Source organism: Natrix helvetica (assembly GCF_964273705.1).
Source record: "Natrix helvetica genome assembly, chromosome: 11".
NCBI classification, from domain to species: Eukaryota; Metazoa; Chordata; class Lepidosauria; order Squamata; family Natricidae; genus Natrix; species Natrix helvetica.
This window is the reverse complement of record NC_138562.1, coordinates 17589785-17613158: the sequence shown is the minus strand read 5'-3', so window position 1 is coordinate 17613158 and position 23374 is coordinate 17589785. Positions and strand designations below refer to the sequence as shown.

The window sequence follows — 23374 nt, the reverse complement described above, 5'->3', positions numbered from 1 at the left end:
AGTTTTTAAGAGAGAGCCTACTAGAGAGTTCGTTTTTTTTTACAGCAGCCTCATGGAAAAGGGGGGTTGGCTTTTGGGGGGAGAAGGGGCAGATGTGCTAGTCTTGAGTTTCCTTTTGTGGTCATGCTTTCCTTGCGTTGCAAATTGGGAATATACTTTTCCAGCGCTCGCAATTTTCCAGGGTCTTGATTTAAGCAAATAACAGAGGGTGGTCAAGAAACCTTGTAGTTTTGGTGGTGTTTTTTTTTTGGGGGGGGGGGTGTCAAATAACCTCTTGCCCTTTTTTTTTTGTAAATTATAATATTTGAAGTGGGTGTTCTAGAAAGTTGAAAAGGATTGTGATGAATAAAAGTAGTTAGCGATTGGTGGATTGTCACGAAAATCTCCTGTCCTCATCACTTTAGCTATTTTTTCTTCTTCTTTTCCCCTTTTCTGAAGTCTCTATTTTTTTGGGGGGGTGTCAAACTCAATTTCATTGAGGGCCTCATCATAGTTGTGTTTGACCTCGGTGGGGGGGGGAAGAGTGGGCATGGCCACCTCGACATCACTCGTGTCAGGGGCGCCTGACGACACCCGAGCCCTCTGCCAGCGAAAACAGGCTCCCAAACTCTCCCAAATGCCAGCTCCATTTTCGCTGGCAGAGGCACGCAGGCTGGTCCTTTGCTGTTTCGAGGGCAGCCATGCGGGCCAGATCTAAGCCTCCCGTGGGCCGTATCTGGCCCTTGGGCCTTGAGTTCGACCCCCCTGCTCTGTTTTGTATTCAAAGTAGTCATGCCTAGTCCTTAATTTCGTGTCGTCGTTTTCTTCTTTCTTTCTTTCTTTCTTTCTTTCTTTCTTTCTTTCTTTCTTTCTTTCTTCTTTCTTTCTTTCTTTCTTTCTTTTTCTGTCTGTCTGTCTTCCTCCCTCCCTCCCTCCCTCCCTCCTTTCTTTCTTCTTTCTTTCTTTCTTTCTTTCTTTCTTTCTTTCTTTCTTTCTTTCTTTCTTTCTTCTTTCTTTCTCGTCGTGTTTTCAGCCAGGAAGTGAATGAAATTCTGCTGTGGAGTAAAAGAGAAAAATCATGTACGAAAATCCACGATGAAAAGAGCAGATTGTGTTTCTAATAATGAGAGAAAGCGAAGTGACTCTGTATGCTGTTTTTTCCCCCCTTTTTTCTGTAGAGTTGAGACTACGTTTCATCGTGGCTAGAAGTTTCTTTTGTTCTGTTTTTATAAATGGAAATGTTCTTTTAAAACTGGCATTGCGTACTTAAACGAATCATTTGTGGGACTTTTATTTTAAAAAGAAAATACCCTCACTGTTAATCGATCTCCAGTATATTTGTCCTTTTCAGAGTCTCCCGTGTCTGTAGCGTTTCATAAACGAAGTGAAACTTAACTTCATTCAGCTGCCCGTAGCAAAGCGTGTTCCGTTTGCTGAGTAAAGCCCACCATGTTGCTGGATGTCAATCAAACTTTCAGCTTGAACGTGCTATCCCCCAACCCCCACCCCAGGAAATCCTGATAACCAGTAATTAAATCAGTGCCTGTTTTGTTGAAAATGTCTTTTTTTTTTAATTTGCAAAACCGAAAGACAAGCGTTTCAAAGCTGTTTATCTTGTTAGAAAGGCACTCTGCATGTATTTTGGTCTTCCTAGGAAAGAAAGTCTCAATATCCAAAGTTAACGGGTTCTTATCACGTTGCCGTAAAGGTCTTTTTGCTTTACGGCGTTGGAAATATTTTGATTGATGCCATTTCATAGTTTTATTTTTTTTCAAGCACCTGGCGGTTACCGATTTCAGAAATATACCCTTTCCTTTTTCAGTTTCTCTCTTTCCTGTTTTGTAAAAGATCGTGGCATCGGCTCTGGAAAGAACCCTTCTAAATTACATTACTAAGAAAGAATTCCCTTGTTTCCTTCCCCCAAAACCCACATTTACTACACAGATTAATGTGAAGTACAACCTTGACTGAAATCTAACGCAAACAACGATAACAGCAGGTTAAATCATTCTAAGTATGTCTTTCCCGCAGCAAATGGGTTTGAGTTTGGATCTACCAACATTACAAATTTCCCCGTCCTAAAAAGAGACACCATTGCAAGAATCCTTATTTTTTTTAAAAAAATTCTTTTAGGTTTTCCCTCCCCTTTGAAAAACTTGCATGCAATATAACAGGATGAAAAAAATTAGCGCTGTCACGCTTGCTGAATCGTTGGGGAGAAGAAATCCCGCATTCTGAGAGAATTCACATGGTTCTGCCTGCCTAAAGTTTGTATAAATCCAATATTTTAAAACCTTGGGTTCTTTTTAGGGGGGCGCAGATATTTCTGAGTTCTGAATTTGTTATATTGGGGGTAGGAGAGAGAGAGATCGACTCCTCTTCAAATGTGCGTTTGTGCATTCCTGTATAGGACGATGAGATTAATAAGAAAAATATATATATATCAGTACTTGGTTTAATTTATTTCCTACCGGAGCATTATCACTTAGTAGCAAAATGAAAGATGCAAAAAAAAAGTGGGGCAGCGGTTTTTATTTCGATGACGGTTTTTACAGAGCGGTGTTATTATTTTTAATTTTATCAATACAGTACTGTAATGTATATAGTTGTACAGCTTTTTTCCTTAACATAACCTTTTCTGGGAATTCGTTGTTCTGCTTTTCATTAACCAATACTTGACTTTTAGTCCTTAGAGCTTTGTATGGCAAAATAAAGAAGTAAATAAACACTTACAATTCTGAGGTGGTGCCAAACGTGTTTTTCTTTTTCTTTTTACAACAAACACGGGGTGTAGGGCTTCCTGCCTACACAGGAGGGTTGGACTAGAAGACCTCCAAGGTCCCTTCCAACTCTTGGTATTCTATTCCACATCCCTGTAATGTGGTATCAAATCTATCGTCCTTTTTGCGGGCTAAAAATGAAAAGCACCGTTGATTAAGTAAACGTTCTGCTCGTCTAGGATACATGTTTAGGATCCTTAACGGGCTATTTTGGGGAGGTTTGTATAGTGTAAAAACTTGTGGTTTTTTTTTCCCTCTTCAAAACCTTGGTGCGTCCTATACTCCGGTGCATCTTATACTCCAAAAAATACGGTACGTCCATAATGGACGGGCTCCGTTAACCGTTACATGGGCCAAGGATTACCCCTACTTTTGAGTTTGCAATGATATTAAAGCATCCACTTGAGGTGCCCCCCCCCCTCAAGATTCTGGAACCCATCTACGTAAATGCCGATTTTTGGGGGCAGATTGGTTAAAATTACACATCTCAATTTTCAAAGTTGTTAAGATGAGAAGTTTGGAAAGTGGCATACACATGAAACTTTCATTGTGTGAGTCTTATAAAAAAGGTGGTTTATTTGCAGCATTGCATTGTTGCATTCATCATAAACGGATCTTCCCGTGCCCACTCTGTATTGAGCCACAGCTCCTGTTAGTCCCACTCCCTTTAACACATGTTGAGCGAGGTGTAATCCAGAAATGCTACAAGTAAACAAACAAACCCTGTTGTTCAGGTGCTTGATCTTTTTGTCCCCAAGTCACACTTTGTGCTTCCAAATTTTCAACAAAGCACCTCTGTCGTGTGCAGCAATTAAACTGAATGTGCAAAGCGGTAGAAATATTCATTTATTCATGCAACTTTTCCAGGTGTGCACATGCGCGCACACACACATGTATAAAAGAGGCACCTGTTCCAAGTCTTTTTTTTTTAAAAAAAAGAAACCTCAAATTTAGATGTAACGGCTATAGCTGTTGATGGGACCAATTTTTATTTTGTTTTTTACCGTACCAGGCTGCTGCTGGGTGGAGGAGGCAGCAAGGGATTGCTAGACTGCCTGGGAAACTGTCAGGGAACTTTGAAAAGGAAGATCGCGTGACCGCAGCAGCATCCCTGCATGACCGCAGCAATCGGTAGTACCAAAGCAGTCACAATCTTCCCAAATGTCATTCCCTTAAAAGGAGTGATGGGTCCTAGATTTTGGACACATTCCTGTAAATTAGCCCATTTGAGGTATCTTGATTCAAAAACAGTTGCCCTACGAGGCACTGCTTCATCCGATTAAAGATCACCACAATAAGAGTTTCAGTAGCATATAGTTTTTCCCAGTGGCTGGGGGGTTCTGGGAATTGAAGTCCACATATCTTAAAGGGGCCAAGTTGAGAAACACCTAGGATAGCTTTTCTACCACTGGGTGTCAGGATTGGGCTGCCTCTTCGATCAGCAGCCCTGAAATCCATAAACCACCCTGTCTTCAGTCTCGGCCATTTGCAGTTTTGTCCTTCGGCTGTTTTCCTGCTCTCCACACCTTGTTTGAAAAAGAATTAATGCACTCCGACTCTTTGGGACTTCCTTGAAATGAACAGCAGAGACATGTTGCCCCTTCAGCCACAGGGCTGAACTTCCCATCATCTCTAGCGATGAACAATGATGGGCTTTGTAGGAGATTTATCGGAGACTGGCAGGGATTCCAATTCTCGGAGTCATCTGGGTCAAATATATAAATCTGGCAGCCACAATCGGTCGATCCAAGTTCCGCTCCTGTTGTTTGGGTCCATTACAACCTAAGTAAACAGGATTGAAAACCTTTGATTCCATGCGTTGCGATTGCCAAGTTGACTTTTCTTGAGCCTCTGCCAGTTTGGGAAATGCACAGTGTGGTGTTGTGGCCTGCCAGCGGCCAGTGGAGCTGGCAGCAGATTCGGACAGTGAGGAGGTTGGGGAGGAACATGGGCCAGTCCTGGAGTCTGGGGAAGGCTCTGATGAAGGCTCTGTGTCGGAGGCAGAGAGGGGGCCAGAGCCGTCTGACAGTTATCATCTGCCTTCGGAGTCGGACATCGGTGAGGCAGACGAACAGCTGGAGCCTGTTCCCAGTATGCGCATGCGCAGAGTTGCCAGACGAAGGGAACAGCTAAGGAACAGGGGTCGACTTGGGAGGAAGGCCACAGGTGGACGATGAATGGCCCCTCCCAGAGGAAATAATAGGGGAGCGAAAGGGGAGGGGAGTTTGCAGGAGACAATTAATTCGCTTAATTGTTTCGTGACTCTCTGAGGCTCCTTGCCAAGTTTTGCAGATATCGGCCTGTCAGCTCTCCAAGCCAGATGAGGTCTGTGACTGTAAATCCTCCCTTGAAAGACTTTGCCGGATGTGAATGAGTAGAATTCCCAGTCAATTAATAAAAGGAGTTTTTGTTGAGACAAGGAGTTTGCTTCATGCTCTCGGGAAGCCTCAGTCAGAACACGTGGTCCATCTGACAGTTTGACCAAGTCGTCCAATTTTTGATGAGCTGAAGTTAGTTCCCAGATCACCAAAGGCTATTTTTAACGAGCAATTCGCTCAAAGAGAGCATGAAAAGAAAGCAACTTTTCTTTAAAAAGAAAACAGGCCACGGTTAAATCTCCCGCTGTTAAAAACAAGCAAGGATCCAGGGCGTTTTGGATCACCCTTGAGCAGGGATCTCCAAACTCAGCAACAACTTTAAGACGTCTGTGGACTTCAACTCCCAGAATGCCCCAGCCAGCCACGGGCGTCGGAAGTCAGCACATCTTAAAAGTTGTCAAATTTGGAGACCCCTGCTCAAGAGTGACGGCCGCAAGGCTCCCGGAACAGAAAGGAAACCGAGGAAAGGTCTGTCATGCCAGTTGGCTTGTTCCAGCGCAAAAGATTTGCGGACAGTTCAAGGGACGGCATCCTCTCCCCTTCTCCTCAGTCTTCACGGCGAATAAGGTGGCGGCTTTTCGGAAGGTGGAAAATACGGTGGGGAGTAACGAGGTGGAGCCCCAGTTGGGGACCAGACCAAACTCGGTGAGGGTGGTAACGAGAGCGGATCCTCCGGCAAGCCGGATGGGCTGGAGGTTGCAAAGAGGCTGGAATGCTACAGGCAGGGGGAACAGGAGAGAGAGAGGGAAGAAAAGAGATTAACAGGGATAGAAGCGACCTTGGAGGTCCTCTAGCCCAACCCTTGCTCAAGCAGGAATCTCATACCATGTATATGTACACTGAGAGTTTAGGCACCGGAGACAAATTCCTTGTTTGTGCAATCATACTTGGCCAATAAAGAATCATGTTCAGTTCTGGTTCTGGTTGTTCTGTTCTGCTCTGCTCTTGTTCTGTCATTCTATTCTGTTCTGATCTGTTGTTCTGCATTGCTCTGGTTCAGTTCAGTTCTGTTCTGTTTTTCTGTTCTGCTCTGCTCCTATTCTGTTCTGTTGTTCTGTTCTGTTCTGATCTGTTGTTCTGCACTGCTCTGGTTCAGTTCGATTCTGTTCTGTTTTTCTGTTCTGTTCTGCTCTGCTCTGCTCCTATTCTGTTCTGTTGTTCTGTTCTGTTCTTCTGCACTGCTCTGGTTCAGTTCGATTTTGTTCTGTTTTTCTGTTCTGCTCTGCTCCTATTCTGTTCTGTTGTTCTGTTCTGTTGTTCTGCACTGCTTGGTTCAGTTCGATTCTGTTCTGTTTTTCTGTTCTGTTCTGCTCCTATTCTGTTCTGTTGTTCTGTTCTGTTCTGATCTGTTGTTCCACATTGCTTGGTTCTGTTCTGTTTTTCTGTTCTGCTCCTATTCTGTTCTGTTGTTCTGTTCTGTTCTTTTCTGTTGCTGTGTCCTGCTCTTGTTCTGTTCTGCTCTTGATGGATTCAGAGTCCAGACATCAAGGGGTTCATTCCAAAATGCCTCCCTGCCTTCGCAGGGTTTATTCTTTTTATACAGTTTTTACAAGCAAAGCAATGAGCATCTAGCAACAGCATGGCTAATTGGCATGTTCTCCTTGTCAATCTCCAAGAACATCCCACCCAGGGTAGAATCGCACATAACTCAATAGCTCCTGGTAGTGCCTGGTTCTGCTAATTAGGTGAGCTCGTAGGTTAAGAGGTAAACAGCCACTGAGATCATGGCAGCGTGCTGCGCATGTCCTTACGTAACCTTTCCTCCATTCCTACATGCTCTTGGTCTGTTCTGTTCTGCTTCCAATGAAAGTGAATCTGCTATCAGCTGGATGGGGAGATAAAGACCAAGGCTGCCTGGGATGCCGTACCTGGAAGTCGTACGCTGAATACGGTGGCAGGTGAGGCGTGCTGTGATAGGTGTTGTACGAGGTCACCTGGGGTCGTGAGTAATAAGACACAGTGGGCCGGGTGTTTTCGACCGTACAGGTAAGAGTGGGATGAGCAGGAATCTAAAAACAAGGAAGAGCGGAGAAGACTATATGATCCGATTGGAAGACTGGAAGCCTTATTCGGGTTTCCCCAGCCTGGTACCCCTTGGATGCTCTGGACCTAAAGTGTCGTCCCCTGAACCAGCATAGCTAATGTCCTGGCTGGGGACGAGAGGGATTGTAGTTTAAATCGGGGGTCTCCAAACATGGCAAGACATGTGGACTTCAACTCCCAGAATTCCTAGGCTGACATAACTCTCAAGCATGAACCTGAAGATAAGCAGTCAAACTTCCTGAGAGCACAAAGCAAATTCTTAAGACAAAAAACCCCCTTTTATTAATGTACAGTGAATTCTGCTCATTCACATCCAGCAAAGTCTTTCAAGGCAGCATTTACAGTCACGGACCTTATCTGGCTTGGATAGCTGAAAGACTAATATCTGCAAAACTTGGCCACAAACCAATCAAGTGAACTAATTGTCTCCTGCAAACTCCCCTCCCCTTTCGCTCCTCTTTTATTTCCTCTGAGAGGGGCCATTCATCCTCCACCTGTGGCCTTCCTCCCAAGTCGACCCCTGTTCTTTAGCTGCTCCCTTCCTCTGGCAACTCTGCGCATGCACACACGGGGAACAGGCTCCCGCTGTTCATATGCCTCACTAATGTCTGACTCTGAAGGCAGCTGATAACTGGCATACAGCTCTGGCCCCCTCTCTGCATCGGACACAGAGCCCTCATCAGAGCCTTCCCCAGACTCCAGGACTGGACATGTTCCTCCCCATCCTCCTCACTCTCCTAATCTGCTGCCAGCTCCTCTCATCGCTGGCAAGCCACAACACGAACGAGATAGGGAGTGATGGGAAGGAAGAAAAGAGGTGTGGACTTCAACTCCCAGAATTCCCCAGCCAACATAATTCTCAAGCACAAACCCAAAGACAAGCAGTCAAACGAGGTGGGGAGTGATGGAAAGGAAGAAAAACTCAAATACAAAGTAGGAGATGTAGGAAGCAAATCATGGGTCTGCCATAAGCTGGCTGGGAAATTCTGAGAGTTGAAATCCCCAAGTCTTAAAAGTTGCCAAGGTTGGAAATCCCTGGTCTAAAGCATCTGGAATGTGGATCTAGAGAAGGGATGGCTTGGACATATTCTACTTTGCATTCTGTGAAATTTATCTACAATTTGGAGAGGTGGGGGCAGGGTGAGGAAGACGAGCTCTTAATGGCACTTGGACTAAAAGGCTTCCCAGACTTCACTTCCATTTGGTGGGCATGCTGTTTTTTTTCAAGGAAGCTTGCCCAGAAATACATCATGCTGGGACTCAGAGCCAAAGTGAACTCTCCCCATTGTAGTTAAAAGGCTGCTTCTTTCGAATAAGCTCCGATCGGCTGGCAGCATCTGGCCGATCTAGAGCAAAGCTAAACCCAGGTCTGATTGGGGTGTGGATCTAGGAGGGAGGGAGGGAAGGAGGGAAGGAGGGAAGGAGGGAAGGAAGGAAGGAAGGGCAATAGCAATAATACTTAGACTTATATACCTCTTTACAGTGCTTTTACAGAGCTCTCTAAGCAGTTTACAGAGTCAGCCTCTTGTCCCCAACAATCTGGGTCCTCATTTTACCCATCTTGGAAGGAGGGAAGGCTGAGTCAACCTTGAGCCAGTCAGGATCAAACTGCTGGCAGTGGACAGAATAAGCTTGCAATACTGCATTCTAATCACTGAGAAGGAAGGAAGGAAGGAAGGTAGCAATAGCAGACTTATATACCGCTTCACAGTGCTTTACAGCCTTCTCTAAGCGGTTTACAAAGTTAGCCTCTTGCCCCCGACAATCTGGATCCTCATTTTACCCACCTCGAAAGGACAGAAGGCTGAATCAACCTTGAGCCGATCAGCATCAAACTGCTGGCAGTGTGCAGAATCAGCCTGCAATACCTCATTCTATCCACGGCGCCACCACGGTGAAGTGGTTTGTCCGGCAGCCTCTGAAATGGCCTTCTTACTTCTTACCAGCAATCGGACTTACCATATCTTTAAAACCACCCAGGACGGCTGCCGTGATGATGCCCAGAACCAAACCCAAGATATTTAACACCGTTGCCGACCACAACAAATGGTAGAGGTGGACGATATCTTGGCAACTGTTGACATCGATGAATTCATAATAGCCGCCGGAAATCTCCATTCTGAGGGACAGAAAGAACCAAATGTTTTCAATGGTATCAAAGCTAAACCACTCAGCCGCCTAGATTTAAAAAAACTACGGCAGACGCAGAAGAGATTGTAAAATTGGGCCGGTGATGTGGGTGACTGGATTTACAACCGTGAGGGGAAGGCTCCTTCACGGTCGTAACTCGCGAATGACACGTAAGATTGGGAAAAGAGATGAATAAGAGTTCGAGAAGGCCCAAACGGCGGTTTTGTGTGCATCGGCTAACAAAGCAAACCAGGTTTGCTTGTGGAGGAGGACCTGGCTTTTGTGGTTTGGTGTATACTTTGTGTTGTGGCCTGTCGAGCACTGGCCCCTCCAGCAGCCAAATCAGAGGAGGTGGAGGAGGCATGGGAGTGAGGGTCAGCATCAAGGCAACCGGAGAGCTCCGAGAGAGAGAGAGAGAGAGAGAGAGACAGAGACAGACAGAGACAGAGAGACAGAGAGAGAGAGAAACAGAGAGAGAGAGAGAGAGAGAGAGAGAGACATACAGAGACAGAGACAGAGAGAGACAGACATAGAGAGACAGAGACAGAGAGAGACAGACATAGAGAGACAGAGACAGAGAGAGACACAGAGAGAGAGAGACAGAGACAGACAGACAGACAGAAAGAAGGTGGAGCTTGGGCTGTCCGTCAGCCCTCAGATGGAGAATCAACAGCCCCCAGGCCTGGAGGTGGCTGATGAGAAAGAGGAGGGACAGCTGGGTCCAGTGCCTGTTGCGTGGATGCACAGAACACAGAGGAGAGGAGAACAATGGAAATCTATGGGCCGGTACTTCGGATGGAAGAGCCACCGCTACTGGCAAAGCCCCACCCTAGCTCTGGGGATCAAAGGCAGGGGACAGAGATGAATAGGTATGGCATACAATTATTCATCTTCCCTGCTGGACGGACTTGTTAGCCTACAGTGAGAGGGAATCTTTGAGTTCACTTCAGAGGGTTTGTCATGTTTCGGGAGCTGCGTCAGTACACTTTGGCTTCCAAAGCCAGATCTGAAAGGACACGAGAGACATGCTGTGGAGGACATGATCCTTATTTTCCAGCATGAAACCCAATCAGAAACGGTCTTTCTCTCCTTGGGAGACTGCAAAACTGTCTTAGCTCGAGACCCGCCAAGACAAGTTATTGGGGATGTTACAGCGCCGTCTGTGCCACTCACCTCCCGCAGTGGTACAAGTCACAACAAAAGCAGGTGTTGGTTCTGATCTTGGGAACGCAGGAACTCCGGGGCTGAGGGTGGCAAATGGTCTGTGGGAAAGACAGAAGCACTGAAGAGGCCTTTTTTGGGTATGCAGAATAACAAGAGTTGGAAGGGACCTTGAAGGTCTTCTAGTCCAACCCACTGCTCAAGCGGGAGACCCTATACCATTTCAGACGTGGCTGTCCAGTATATATTTTTTAAAAACTCCAGTGATGGAGCATCCACAACCTCTGGAGTTGTTCTACTGGTTAATTGTTTCCCACTGTCAGGAAATTTCTCCTTAGTTCTGGGCAGCTTCTCTCCTTGATTAAGTGTCCACCCATTGCTTCTTGTCCTGCCTTCGGGTACTTTGGAGAAGAGCTTGACTCCCTCTTCTTTGTGGCAGCCCCTTAAGTATTGGAAGACTGCTACCATGTCTCCCCTGGTCCTTCTCTTCACTAGCCATGCCCAAATCCTGCAACGGTTCCTTATATGTTTTAGCCTCCTTCCAATCAATATCCCAACAAGGATACCAGGAGAATCTCTTTTCCAGCTTTGTTAGATGTGGACCTTGATGTGAAACGCATAGAATAAATTTAATGTTAGCCCTGCAAACAGAAAACTAGCATAAAGAGGGCAATGTGTGCTGAGCCTCTCCCACCGCAAATGCAAACCACTTTTGATAAGGTGAGACTCCTGGGGAAAGCATTTGGTTCTTCCAGCCAATGACAAGAGAATAGAGTAGAAGTAGAAATAGTAGAAGAAGAAGTAGGAGTAGAAGTAGGAATAGGAGTAGAAGTAGGAGTAGAAGTAGGAGTAGAAGTAGGAGTAGAATAGAAGTAGAAGTAGGAGTAGAGTAGAGTAAAATAGAATATCGTGTGTCCCCAAAAATAAGACAGGGTCTTATTTTCTTTTGACACCCCCCACCAAAGTAAGCACTTGACCTAATTTCCAGGGAGGTCTTATTATTTTTGAGGTGCAGGAGGTGGCGAGCGTGGTCACCTCATGGCTGCTGCTGTGTTGCAATATTTTTGGGGAGGGCTTATTTTAGCCCACGCGCTCATGGGCTTATTATCCAGAGAGGTCTTATTTTCGGGGAAACAGGGTAGAATAGAATATGAAATGGAATAAGGAATAGAATAGAATACAATAGAATAGAATATGAAATGGAATATAAAATCGAATAATAAATAATAAAATAAAATAAGTAAAATAAATAAAATAAGTAAAATAAATAAAATAAATAATAAAATAAATACAATACAATAAATAAAATAAATACAATACAATAAATACAATAAAATAAATACAATACAATAAATACAATAAATACAATAAATAAAATAAATAAAATAAAATAAATAACATAAATAACATAAATAAATAACATAATAAATAAAATAAGTAAAATAAATAAAATAAAATAATAAAATAAATAAAGTAAATAAAATAATAAAATAAAATAATAAAATAAATACAATACAATAAATAAATAAAATAAATAAAATAATAAATGAAATAAATGAAATAAATGAAATAAATGAAATAAATGAAATAAATAAAATATATAAAATAATAAATAAATAAAATAAAATAAAATAAACCACAGCTACATTTCTAAAGGAAGAGGAAGATTTGGCTCTGGAAGGGAGAAGAGATCCGTCTGACTTACTTTGGGCTGGGTTGTACTCTTGGCATAGTAGTGACAACGTCCTGCGTAAAGTGGCCTTAAGTCCTGTAAAAAGAAAAGTTTCCCCTCTAACGGCCATATTTTAAAATTAAAAGTAGTAACAAATCCAGAGAGTCCTTGATTCAGAACTGTTCAAAGCGACTGTTCAAAGTTAAAACAGCACTGGAAAAAAAAAATGAAGTTGCAACCGTTTCCCACACGTGTGACCATTGCATCCTCCCCGTGATCATGTCATCAACTGGCATGTACTTACGGTGGTTGCAGTGTCCCGGGGTGGCATGATCCCCTTTTGCGACCTTCTGACAAGCAAAATCAACGGGGAAGACGCATTCACTTAACAACCTTGTGACTAATGTAACAATGGCAGTGATCCACTTAACAACCATAGCAGGAAAGGTCGCAACATGGGGCAAAACTCTCTTAACAACCGTCTTGCTTAGCAACAGAAATTTTGGGTTGGGGGTCACACGGTTGTTGAGGGAGTGGCTGCCCCCCCTTCCTTCCCGTTGACGATCGTAAATGAGAATGATGGGACCATTAGTGTTAGATACTTGTTCTAACTACAGTGGTTTCCACCAAGGTCCTCTGTTCCGGCGGGAACAGAGGTTTAATCTTATTGGTCGAAGGGTCTGACAGCTCCCTATAAAAGGGCTGCTGTCAGACTCAACCTTCGCTGGATGGTTCTCACTTGTTGTACTTAATAAAGAGCTGTTTATACCATTAAGCCTGTGGGTGCCAATCCATTACCCAATCTAACAATTGGGACACTGCAAACCCTCATCTGTGCCGCTAGTCGAGCGCCCGATCACAAGACCTGGGGGGGGGAGGCGACACTGCAATTGTGAAAACTGGCTGTAGTCACTTCGAACACGCGGTCGTGAAGCCGAGGACTTCCTGCGCCAGAATCCGTGCAGGGAATGCTGGGCGTTGGCAAACTTCCCGCCCTCCGGAGCCCTACTCACGATATGCCTGGCGGCAAAGACGCCATCCACAATGGCACAGCAGAAGGCAGCAATGACGCCGAAACTGATGAACACAATGGAGGCGACCAGCTGTGGAGGACAGGAAGGAAGACAAGGAGAAAGCGGTCAGTTCCAAAGGGGCTGGTGCGTCATCTCCAGCCTTTCTTCTGCCTCCTGGCACACCCTGAGAGCTATTTGAAGACCCTACCAGTGTTCCCTTCTGCAGGACGCCAGCGAGATATTTGTGTTCTGACCTAGGCTTCCCCAAAAAGTACGAAGCAGATTCCTGGTGCCGACAAAACCAGTTTTATTAAACAAATGTGGATTCCTCTCATTCACATTCGGCAAAGGCCTGGTAAACAGCCTTCCCTCTTAAATATCTCTCTTGGGCATGGCTTTCGTGTGGAAAGTTCTTGTCCTATCTTGTCCTTGCTTTTTCTCACCCTACCTATCTTCTGGAGTTGTCAAGGTTGTGGACTTCATGTCTCGCTTGCCTACGGTCTCTTATCATTTGGGTGAAAAAGCAACTAGTTCACCACAAGGAAGTATCTACTAACAATTTGAAGAGCTTCCCCACTGGACCTTCTTCAGTGCCTACTACTTCCCTTGGCGATGGTACCAACCCATTCTGAGACTCGGAGACAGAACACAAAGCAGTAGAATCCTGGAAGAACAGCTGAGAATGCAACATGGAACAGAACAATAGAGATTGGTTCATCCCAACATCACTTCCTGGTCAACTGGTCACTTAGGGAATCTGGCTGCCTGGCCACACCTCATTGGCCTCCTGGACACTTGCTGTTCCACCCGTCTTACTATCCCCTGATGGTCCAACCCAAGGTACTTCGGTTTCCATTTATATTTTTTCCCTTTTTCCGTGACGAACCGCGGTTTTGAACAACAGCTCAGAATCGCGTTCAGGGAGAGAAAAGAGAGAGGGAGAAAGAGAAAACCATTGAAGGGCCTTGTTGTATCATGGTTGTTTATTAGATATCGTGGTACTATCCCATAGCACTGTCTGAGAGAGTCCAGAGAGGGCCAAAAGAAAGCCACGTAATCGTTCAGGGTGGACTCCTTCTCCTGGCGCTCCATTTTTCAACTCAAGGGGAGGCTCCCCCAAAGTAACTTCAGCCATTCAAATGAAGCCCCCAAATGGCGTCTATTCTAGTTTACTAGATCTGCTCTTTCTTTCTCTCTGGGTAAAAAAATACAGGCCGCCTCTCTTCGCTCACGGCAGTTGATGACATAATCCAGATTCTAGGCTCTTCCTTCCGGTGGGGGTGGCTGGGTGTCAATGGATGGACTGAGGACTCGGCTGATCAAGAAGAGGTCAACCCACAGAAGCAAACGCTTGAGTTGACGAACCTACAGAGAAAGACCTATCTGCACCCCCTTCCTCCCTAAACTCCACCAAGGAGAGTAGCCATGGGAAATGACTAGGGGGTTCCAGTTGAGCCAAGAGATGCAGACTTCAGATACAATTGATCTCAAGATCTGAGATGCCAGGGGTTGCCAAAATCTCCCTTCTTCCTACTCTCAACCCCCAGGGAAGACACAACACCCAGTGCCTTGCTGTGTCATCTGGATGAATTTCTCTGGTCCACATATTTCTATTTTCTTTATCTTTTAAGTTTTATTTATACTTTTTTCTATAACATCCGTACTTTGGCCAACTAATGAGAAGGAAGGACTCACTGGAGAAGAGCCTGATGCTGGGAACGATGGAGGGCAAAAGAAGAAGGGGACGGCAGAGAATGAGGTGGCTGGATGGAGTCACCGAAGCAGTCGGCCAGAGGTGGCATTCAGCAGGTTCTGACCAGTTCTGGAGAACCAATAGCGGAAATTTTGAGTAGTTCGGAGAACCGGTAAATACCACCTCTGCCTGGCCCCGCCCCCATCTATTCTCTGCCTCCCGAGTCCCAGCTGATTGGGAGGGAATGGGGATTTTGCAGTATCCTTCCCCTGCCACGCCCACCAAACCACGCCCACAGAACCAGTAGAATTTTTTTTTTGAATCCCACCACTGGTTCCTACTGGTTCGGTCCGGTTCAGCTGAACCAGTAGTGGTTTGGCAGCCTGGGTCACTGGAACCATCAGCGACCCAATCTTGCCACACCCCCGAACTAGTTCTCCTGGCGGTGCCTATTTTGTTTTTTGCTTCTGCGCATGTGCAGAGCAGTTTTTACTGCACTGCACACGCGCACGGCGCAACCATGAGAGAACAGGCAGTAGCGACTGCCAGAACCCACCCCCGGGGCGTACATATATCTTCTCGTACCCTACACAATCCTTTCCCCAGGAATCTGAGGTTGACGTCAACTTCAATTCCCAGCAAGGACGTGAAGCAGAAAGTTCTCTGAAGCTTCAGGGTTAACTTTCTGACTCATCTCCTCTATCAGGAATCAAGTGGCATTCTTCACAAGAACATCCCTTCAAAAATAGGCTTCGAGAGGCAGGCCGGGTTTGAAATATCTGGCCACGGTTGATCTCAGCCAAGAAGGCCCACCTTCCGGTTGTAGAGGAGAAATCAAAAATAGTTGGAAGGAGTCGCGAATGCTAGTTCATTAATTATTTGGATACCCCCTCGTTAGCTTCCGGTTTGTTTAAAAAATACAGTTTTTTAAAATAATATTGCATGGTTGCTTCATTGGGCGAACATCTCAATCTCTGAGTTTTTTTAAAAAAAAGGAAAGAGAAGGGGCCATTCTGAGATCGCTGGTCAATTGAGATGAGAACTCTGATGGAACAAGGAGGGGGTTGTAACCCAATCTTAGTTCCTGCTTAATTTAACTGCTTAACTTCCTTGCTCAGGCCTGAAGCCACTTCTGGGTTCTGCAAGAGCAGGGAAAAACATTGAGCTGTGGCTGAAATCTTGGACCACGCTAGGTGTGTTGAAGTTCACGCGATTCATAGATTAACAGAGTTGGAAGGGAACTTGTAGGTCATCTAGTCCAACCCCTTGCCCAAGCAGTAGATCCTACATCATCCCTAACAAATGACAGTCCAGTCTCTTCTTGAAAGCCTCCAGTGATGAAGCTCCCACAACGTCCGAAGGCAACTTCTGTTCCATTGGTTGATTGTTCTCACTGCCAGAAACTTTCTCCTTATTTCCAGGTTGAATCTCTCCTTGCTTAATTTCCATTCGTTATTCCTTGTCTGGCCTTCAAGTGCTTTGGAAAATAGCTTGACCCCCTCTTCTCTGTGGCAGCCCCTCAAATATTGGAAGACTGCTATCAGGTCTCCCCTGGTCCTTTTCTTCACTAGATTAGCCATGCCCAGTTCCTGCAACCGTTCATTGTATGTTTCACCCTCCAGTCCTCTAATCATCTTGGTTGCTCTTCTCTTCACTCTTTCTAGAGTCTCAACATCTTCTTTATAGAGTGTCCAGTCTCTTCTTGAAAGCTTCCAGTGATGAAGCTCCCACAACTTCTGAAGGCAACTTCTGTTCCATTGATTGATTGTTCTCACTGCCAGAAATTTTCTCCTTATTTCCAGGTTGAATCTCTCCTTGCTTAATTTCCATTCGTTATTCCTTGTCTGACCTTCAGGTGCTTTGGAAAATAGCTTGACCCCCTCCTCTCTGGGGCAGCCCCTCACATTTTGGAAGACTGCTATCATGTCTCCCCTGGTCCTTCTCTTCACTAGACTAGCCATGCCCTGTTCCTGCAACCGTTCATCGTATGCTTTAGTGTCCAGTGAAGGCTGGATTATGCCAGGACCTTCACTCCACACTCATAGTTCAGTTTTGAGATGGTCAGGCGGGTCACGATTCTAATTTTCAAGCGGATTAAGCCGTAATCCTGGCTTGCGACAGATGTCTACCGCTGAGTTATAAACTCCTTTGATTATGTGTCGGGGGGGGAGGAGGGCAGCTTCTCTCTATGCTACTGAACTTCCTGCTCGTCAAGTTAAGCGACAAAAAAAAAAGGAAGAACAACGAGGCAGAAAGCAAGAGAGCAAGGGAAGCGAAAGAAAATTATATTTTAAAAAATTATATTACACGAATAGAGAAATAACTTCACTGGCGGAACGACTCACCATCTGTCTTTTATTCTCTATCAAATTGGATCCGATAATGCCAAGAAACGATCCAAAGCCCAGCTGAAAGGGAAAAGATTTTTTTTTTTAATTTTTACATTCTGGCTTGGAAGTCAATTGCTTTTTCTGCATAGTCGGAGTTGGAAACAAGAGGAGGAACAAGGAGGAGCATAAACTTATGCAAACACAATACTTCTACACTTTTTATGCCGGCATCTACGGGAAAAACAAGACCGATCAGGCAATATACGATATAGAACTATCCATATTTGACCTTACTAGTTTTCTCCTGGTCAGCTAAGGCTCGGGCGGTTGAGTCAGTCTTAGGGGGAAAAATGGGGATCAACAATTATGGGGAATCAAAGAGCTAAATATGTATACAGGTAGTCCTCAACTTACAACAGTTCATTCAAAGTGACAACGGCACTGAAAAAACTGACTTAAGACCATTTTTTCACACTTACAACCATTGCAGCATCCCCGTCGGTCACGTGATCGAAATTCAGATGCTCAGCAACTGACTCAGGTTTATGACGGTTGCTGTGCCCTTCGGATCATTTTGCGACCTTTTGGCAAGTGTCATCAATAGAATAGAGAATAAGAGAGTTGGAAGGGACCTTATCGGTCATCTACTCCAACCCCTCTCACCCAGTAGGGAGGCCAGTTCCATTTTGCAACCGTGTTACTCATTGAACACCGGCAGTGATTCGTTTAACAACAGCAGCAAGAAAGGTCGTAAAATGGGGCAGAGTTCACTTAACAACAGTCTCACTGAGCTGCAGAAATGCTGGGCTCAATTGTGATCGTAAGGCCAGGACTAGTTGTATTAGAATTGATAGTACATCTCTTCCCCCAATTCCATTTCTTTGTTCTTTGGCTGTTCCAAATCATCAATTATTCCCTTCCTTGATTTTAGGTTAAGAATGTTCATACTTAGATAAGGATGGAGGTAATATGAACACAGCAGTTTTTTCTGCCTGAAAGAAACTTTGCTACTCTGGGTATTGTGTTAACATCCATGTTAGGGAAGGAAAAGTTTCCCTCGCACATATATGTCAGTCGTTCCTGACTCTAGGGGGCGGTGCACATCTCCGTTTCAAAGCCGAAGAGACAGTGTTGTCCAAAGACGTCTCCGTCGTCATGTGGCCGGCATGATTAAACGCCGAAGGCGCACAGAACACCGTTTCCTTTCCATCAAAGGTGGTTCCTATTTTTCTACTTGCATTTTTTACATGCTTTCGAACTGCTAGGTTGGCAGAAGCTGGGACAAGTAACAGGAGCTCACTCCGTTAAGCGGCGCTAGAGATTCGAACCGCCGAACTGCCGACCTTTCTGATCGACAAACTCAGCGTCTTACCCCCTGACCCCCGCATGCTTTAACAACCATGTCATTCCCACTTTAAACCATTGTTAATGGCTTGTAAGAGTTTCGAGGCAAGAATCCGGGTTTTCCCCTCTGTCCAAGAATTCTATACTTACAATAGCTCCTGGGTAGTAACCCCCAACGGTCACGTTTTGGGTCCGTGTGGTCGCAGCAAGGCCCACTGTGAGAATGAGGAGCGAGACGACGAGGAGACTCACGGTGACATAGATGGAATTTCGCTTTCTTCTATTGAAAGTCCCTAGAAAGAGACACAGAGGGAGAACAATAAAAGGATGGGCCAGATTCTGTCAAGTAGTCCACCAGGAGGACACTTCCACCTGCCATGTGTTCTACTGAAGTTCCTGTGGGAGTCCTAAATAGAGCTGGGATTCAGCCAGTTCGGACCAGTTTGGGCGAACCATTAGCTCCGACGATCAGCTGAGAGTGAACCGGTTCAGGCGCGAACTGGTAGCTCCGTCGATCAGCTGAGAGCGAACCAGTTCAGGCGAACTGTTAGCTCCATCGATCAGCTGAGAGCGAACCCGTTAGCTCCGTCGATCAGCTGAGAGCGAACCCGGTAGCTCTGTCGATCAGCTGAGAGCGAACCAGTTCAGGCGAACCGTTAGCTCCATCGATCAGCTGAGAGCGAATCCGGTAGCTCTGTCGATCAGCTGAGAGCGAACCAGTTCAGGCGAACCGTTAGCTCCGTCAATCAGCTGAGAGTGAACCAGTTCAGGCGAACCGTTAGCTCCATCGATCAGCTGAGAGCGAACCCGGTAGCTCTGTCAATCAGCTGAGAGTGAACCAGTTCGCTCCGATGATCAGGTGGGCTCGCCTGCCCGCCCTATATTTCAGGGTAGGCTGCCCGCCCTATACTGACCTATATTTCCTTTGTTTGAAGCCCAGCTGATAGGCACAGCAGAATGGATTGCCGCACCTCAGCTGTTTTACTCACTGGGGCTGCAGTAGAAGATAAGTGTTTGAGCTGTTTTCAAACGCACTGCGCTCACTCTCACCGAACCAGTTGTTATCCCACCACTGGTCATAAAGATGTTCCTTCTGAACATCTATGAAGATTCTCAGTCATCCAGGAGGTCGAGCCGATGTTAACAATTTGTATGACCATGTAATATGTTCAGTAGCGTTCCTTTATGACCCAAAGGTCATAAAGCAACTGGACTTTCTTGGGGGTTTTTTTTTCAACCTTTGAAAACATTTCTCATCCAAAAATGTCCCCAAAGTGCTTTTTTCAAGAGGCAACTGGACTTTCCGTTTTTTCTTTGAAGACGTTTGGCTTCTCATCCAAGAAGCTTCTTCAGAGAAGCTGAAGAAGCAGAGCTGGAGGCTTCTTGAATGAGAAGAGAAATGTCTTCAAAGAAGAACCAGAAAGCCCAGTTGCCTCCTGAAAAATATCTTTGGAACAACCGTGACCTGGAGTACTGAGAATCTTCATAGACATCTCTCCTCCAATCAGCTCTTCAGTTCTGTGATGTTACTGAAGAAGCTTCTTGGATGAGAAGTAAAACGCCTCTTGAAAAAGCACCTTTGGGCCATAAAGGAAGACTTCTGAACATATTACATGTTCGTGCACATTGTTAGCATCTGATTAATGATTTCCAGTGTTCTCCCCTCTAGTTAGTATGATCCTCTCCAGATCTTGGGCAGAGAGAAAATATTACTTTCACTTGCTATATTTTACCTGGATTACAATTATTGAAGACCTTCAACATCCAAAATCAACGATCTACCAACCAAAGGTGTTTTTATGCTTTTTTTCTTTCCCGCTCTTTGAAAAGGACAGCCTAGAGATGATCACAAGGAATCCTGGTTTTATACCATGTGATTGTTCAGTTGCCAGATCCAAAGAGATCGAAGTTCAAACCTATCTTCTAGCTTGAGGAATCCCTTTGGATGACTCTGGGTCAGACCTTATCTCTCCATCCAATTTGTCTCACAAGGTTGTTGGTGTGTGGGGATAAACAAGAGGAAGGAGAACTGCATCGGTCACTTTGTGTTCCTGAAGGGAAGGCTGGCCACTGATCTAATAAATACGTTTACTGAAGGGCAGAACATCTAAATATTAAAGCGCAGAGTAGGTACATCTCCAGCTTCTTCGGTTCAGATTCTGCTGGCATCCTGGCTTTCTTCCCACTTTCTGATGCACCTTAAAACCACCTGGACTATTTTGATATTCAACCAGGTGGGTCCCCTTTGGACACCAGGGATTGGTTCCACGGAGAAAGGGTTTTTTTTTCCCCCCATGGACAGGAGAGAGTGTGATTTTGCATGCTGCCTGCATCCTGGGGAGGGGGCTTTGCTTGTTTGTGCGGCCCGGTTTCTGCCATGCTGTGGCCCAGTTCTGATCCAGTCGAGGGATTGGGTACCCCTGCTCCAGACTGTTATTACAACTGAGGAAACACACTGCGTGCCACACACCAAGCTTCTATTTGGCAATGTCAACATTCCAGCTTGCCCTAACAAAAAAACTTGGGGTACACATAGGGAAATCCATCATCATCATCTCCTTTTAACGACCCCATAATCTTTTCTGGGATGGAGTCTAGGCAGCTGAATGGAGCTACCAAAGTGTTTACTGGCCAGATGCCCTTCCTGTTGCCAATGCGGAGTTATATTCCGCAGATATATTTTCTCCACGTGCCCAGAGAAATATCTGCTTCTACCTAGGATCGAACTCAACAGCCTCCCTGATTATGAGGAGAGAGCTCCCCTAGGCCACCGCGCCACTCATAGGGAAATCCACTTTTGTTACCCCACTATGAAGGTTGTGGTTCTCAGAAGGTTTTGAGAACTGAATCTTCATCCACGCTCCTACAAAGCAGGGGCTGTGAGCTTGAGATGACTTTCTCTCGAGGGTGGACAGTGGCCACATACTAAAGGTCACCGACCCACAAGGTGGCCAACCAGGTTAGGTTCATCCCCTGGAGAAACTGCAGAACCGGGGCGTGAAAACCAAAATGACCAAGGGACCAACCCATAAATGAACTGAACCCAAAAGCAATGGCCAACTCAGGGGGTCTCCTTTTACCATTCCAAAAGGAAAACAAGGAAGGAGAGATCATTTGAAGCAACTGGATTCTAACTGGGAGGAAAGGAAAGAACCTTGTTTCTGAAGGGAAGGGGGTGGGCCACCTTTCATCCAGGTGCTTTCAATTTTGCTGACCAGCTTCCTCCCCCTTTCTTTGAAATACTTATCATTTCTTGGTACTATCCTGAATTTCCTGGGAAAGCTCCAAGGGGCACAGAGGGGGCTTTTGCCCCCATTTCTCCCCCCCCCCACTGTGCAAGAGGTCCATTGCCACCTTTACTCCTTTTTTTGCATATAATTTTTTCCCCCAGTAATAAACATACACAATTTGTGGACAGTGCATATACTGGGTCCAATCTTTTTTCTGGGCAACATTAACAACAATAATAATACAAATAGTATGCAAAATTGTTGTCTTCCAACTTCGACAATATTGATCTCATCGCCTATTTCTTTTACATTTCCCCGTTTATTCATTTCAACATAAATAACCTTTCTTTGCATCCTATATTTGTCATCCTTCCTAGGCATTGTCCTTCAATATTATGAAAATCCCTCCTCCTTCCACCATAGCTTCAATGTTCCAAATGTGTGAAATTCTTAATACCACCCTTACTCCTTCACCGGGAACCCCTTCCTGTTCAGGCCGGCTGCTCCAAATCCGGAGATCTAACCCTCTCCCTATTTGGAAGTGGGGGAAGGGAAGAGGGTCTTTGGGACATTTGGGGAGGGGGGAGAGGAAGGAAGGGAAAGGGGAGAGGCTGAACCGGGGGCCCCTCGCCCTGCAGCCATCTCCCCACCTCTCCAGCTGAGCGGGGAGACCCCAAAGGCTGCGCCGAGCCGGACCTCTCCAATTACGCACGGCGCCCGGGCGCACTAGAAAGGGCCCCGCGGGGCGCTCGCCCTTCTCCTCCTGCCCGGCCGCCCTTCTGCCTCCCGTCCCGGACCGCCCTGCCAGCCACTCACCGGCCGAAGTGGAGAGCGGGGTGGCACTGGAGCGCTGCGGAGCCAAGGCGTGGCGCATGGCGGTGGCGGCGCGCCTTAATGCGCCCCTCCGGCCCGCGGAGCCGCAAGGCGCACAGCTTACCGGGCGCGGAGCATCCTCCCGCAGCGCTCCCGGTTGTGGCGCTTGCGCGAGGCGGGGGAAGAGAGCCTGACAGAGGCAGCTGCGCGCCCAGAGGCGAATTGGAGAGAGGGGGGGGGGTCCCAGCTGTTGCGCCGATTCGCTGCCGGCTCGCTCCCACCCCGCGGGGTTGAGATGCGCCGGATTCCCAGCGTGGAAGGAACCTTGCGCCTTGATCCAGAGTTAGGGAAGGGCCAGGGAAAGGGGACGGGTTCTTTTTGGATTCTGCCCCTGCAGCGGTACGAGGTGCAAAGCCAAGGCGGAAAAAACAACCTTCCCAAGAGCCAGGATTGCCCCTGGAACGCAGCCTGCAGGCGGGGAAGCCTAACATTCCCAAAAAGGCAACGGTCATAATAGATCTTGGCTCCGGAGATGAAAATGGTCTCTGAGATGCATCAGTTTCCTTGATGAAACTCTCCGGTCAGCCAATGGATGATTGCAGGATTGATCGAGGAGATCCTTCAACCTGCATTATTCGCCGGCCTTGCAGAGGGACAGGCCAACCATTAAGAACATTTTATTTATTTATTTTCGTCAAGCATGAATTAGATACAAAATATAACTATAAACATGATTATGAAGACATGAAAAAAATACTAGGACAAGGGAATATTTGGACAGGGTCCGTAGGCACGCTGGTTCGCTTAT

General features: G+C 46.0%; 1 protein-coding gene across 2 annotated transcripts; it reads right to left on the bottom strand.

Annotated features, from left to right (window-relative positions):
• Positions 1-148: 148 nt before the first annotated feature.
• TMEM255A (transmembrane protein 255A) lies at positions 149-22716 on the bottom strand. 2 transcript variants are annotated; one of them, XM_081964259.1, is made up of 9 exons: positions 22570-22716; positions 18674-18816; positions 17195-17257; positions 13157-13246; positions 12177-12239; positions 10484-10572; positions 9140-9299; positions 7006-7146; positions 149-1034 (listed from the first exon to the last, which is right to left on the bottom strand). In XM_081964259.1, exons 1-9 carry the CDS (start codon positions 22625-22627, stop codon positions 783-785), a joined length of 1059 nt encoding a protein of 352 aa, XP_081820385.1. In that variant the 5' UTR covers positions 22628-22716; the 3' UTR covers positions 149-782. The 2 variants fall into 2 exon arrangements, with proteins under 2 accessions (XP_081820385.1, XP_081820386.1); XM_081964260.1 differs by lacking the exon at positions 149-1034 and adding an exon at positions 1683-5852.
• Positions 22717-23374: the final 658 nt, after the last annotated feature.

Bases quoted from the DNA above. Each gene is read 5' to 3' on its own strand.
- TMEM255A (XM_081964259.1), bottom strand. From the start codon at position 22,627: ATGCGCCACGCCTTGGCTCCGCAGCGCTCCAGTGCCACCCCGCTCTCC. The intron at 18,817-22,569 runs GTGAGTGGCTGG...GTCTCTTTCTAG, and splicing joins CCCGCTCTCCACTTCGGCCG to GGACTTTCAATAGAAGAAAG. The intron at 10,573-12,176 runs GTAAGTCAGACG...TCTTTCCCACAG, and splicing joins AGAGTACAACCCAGCCCAAA to ACCATTTGCCACCCTCAGCC.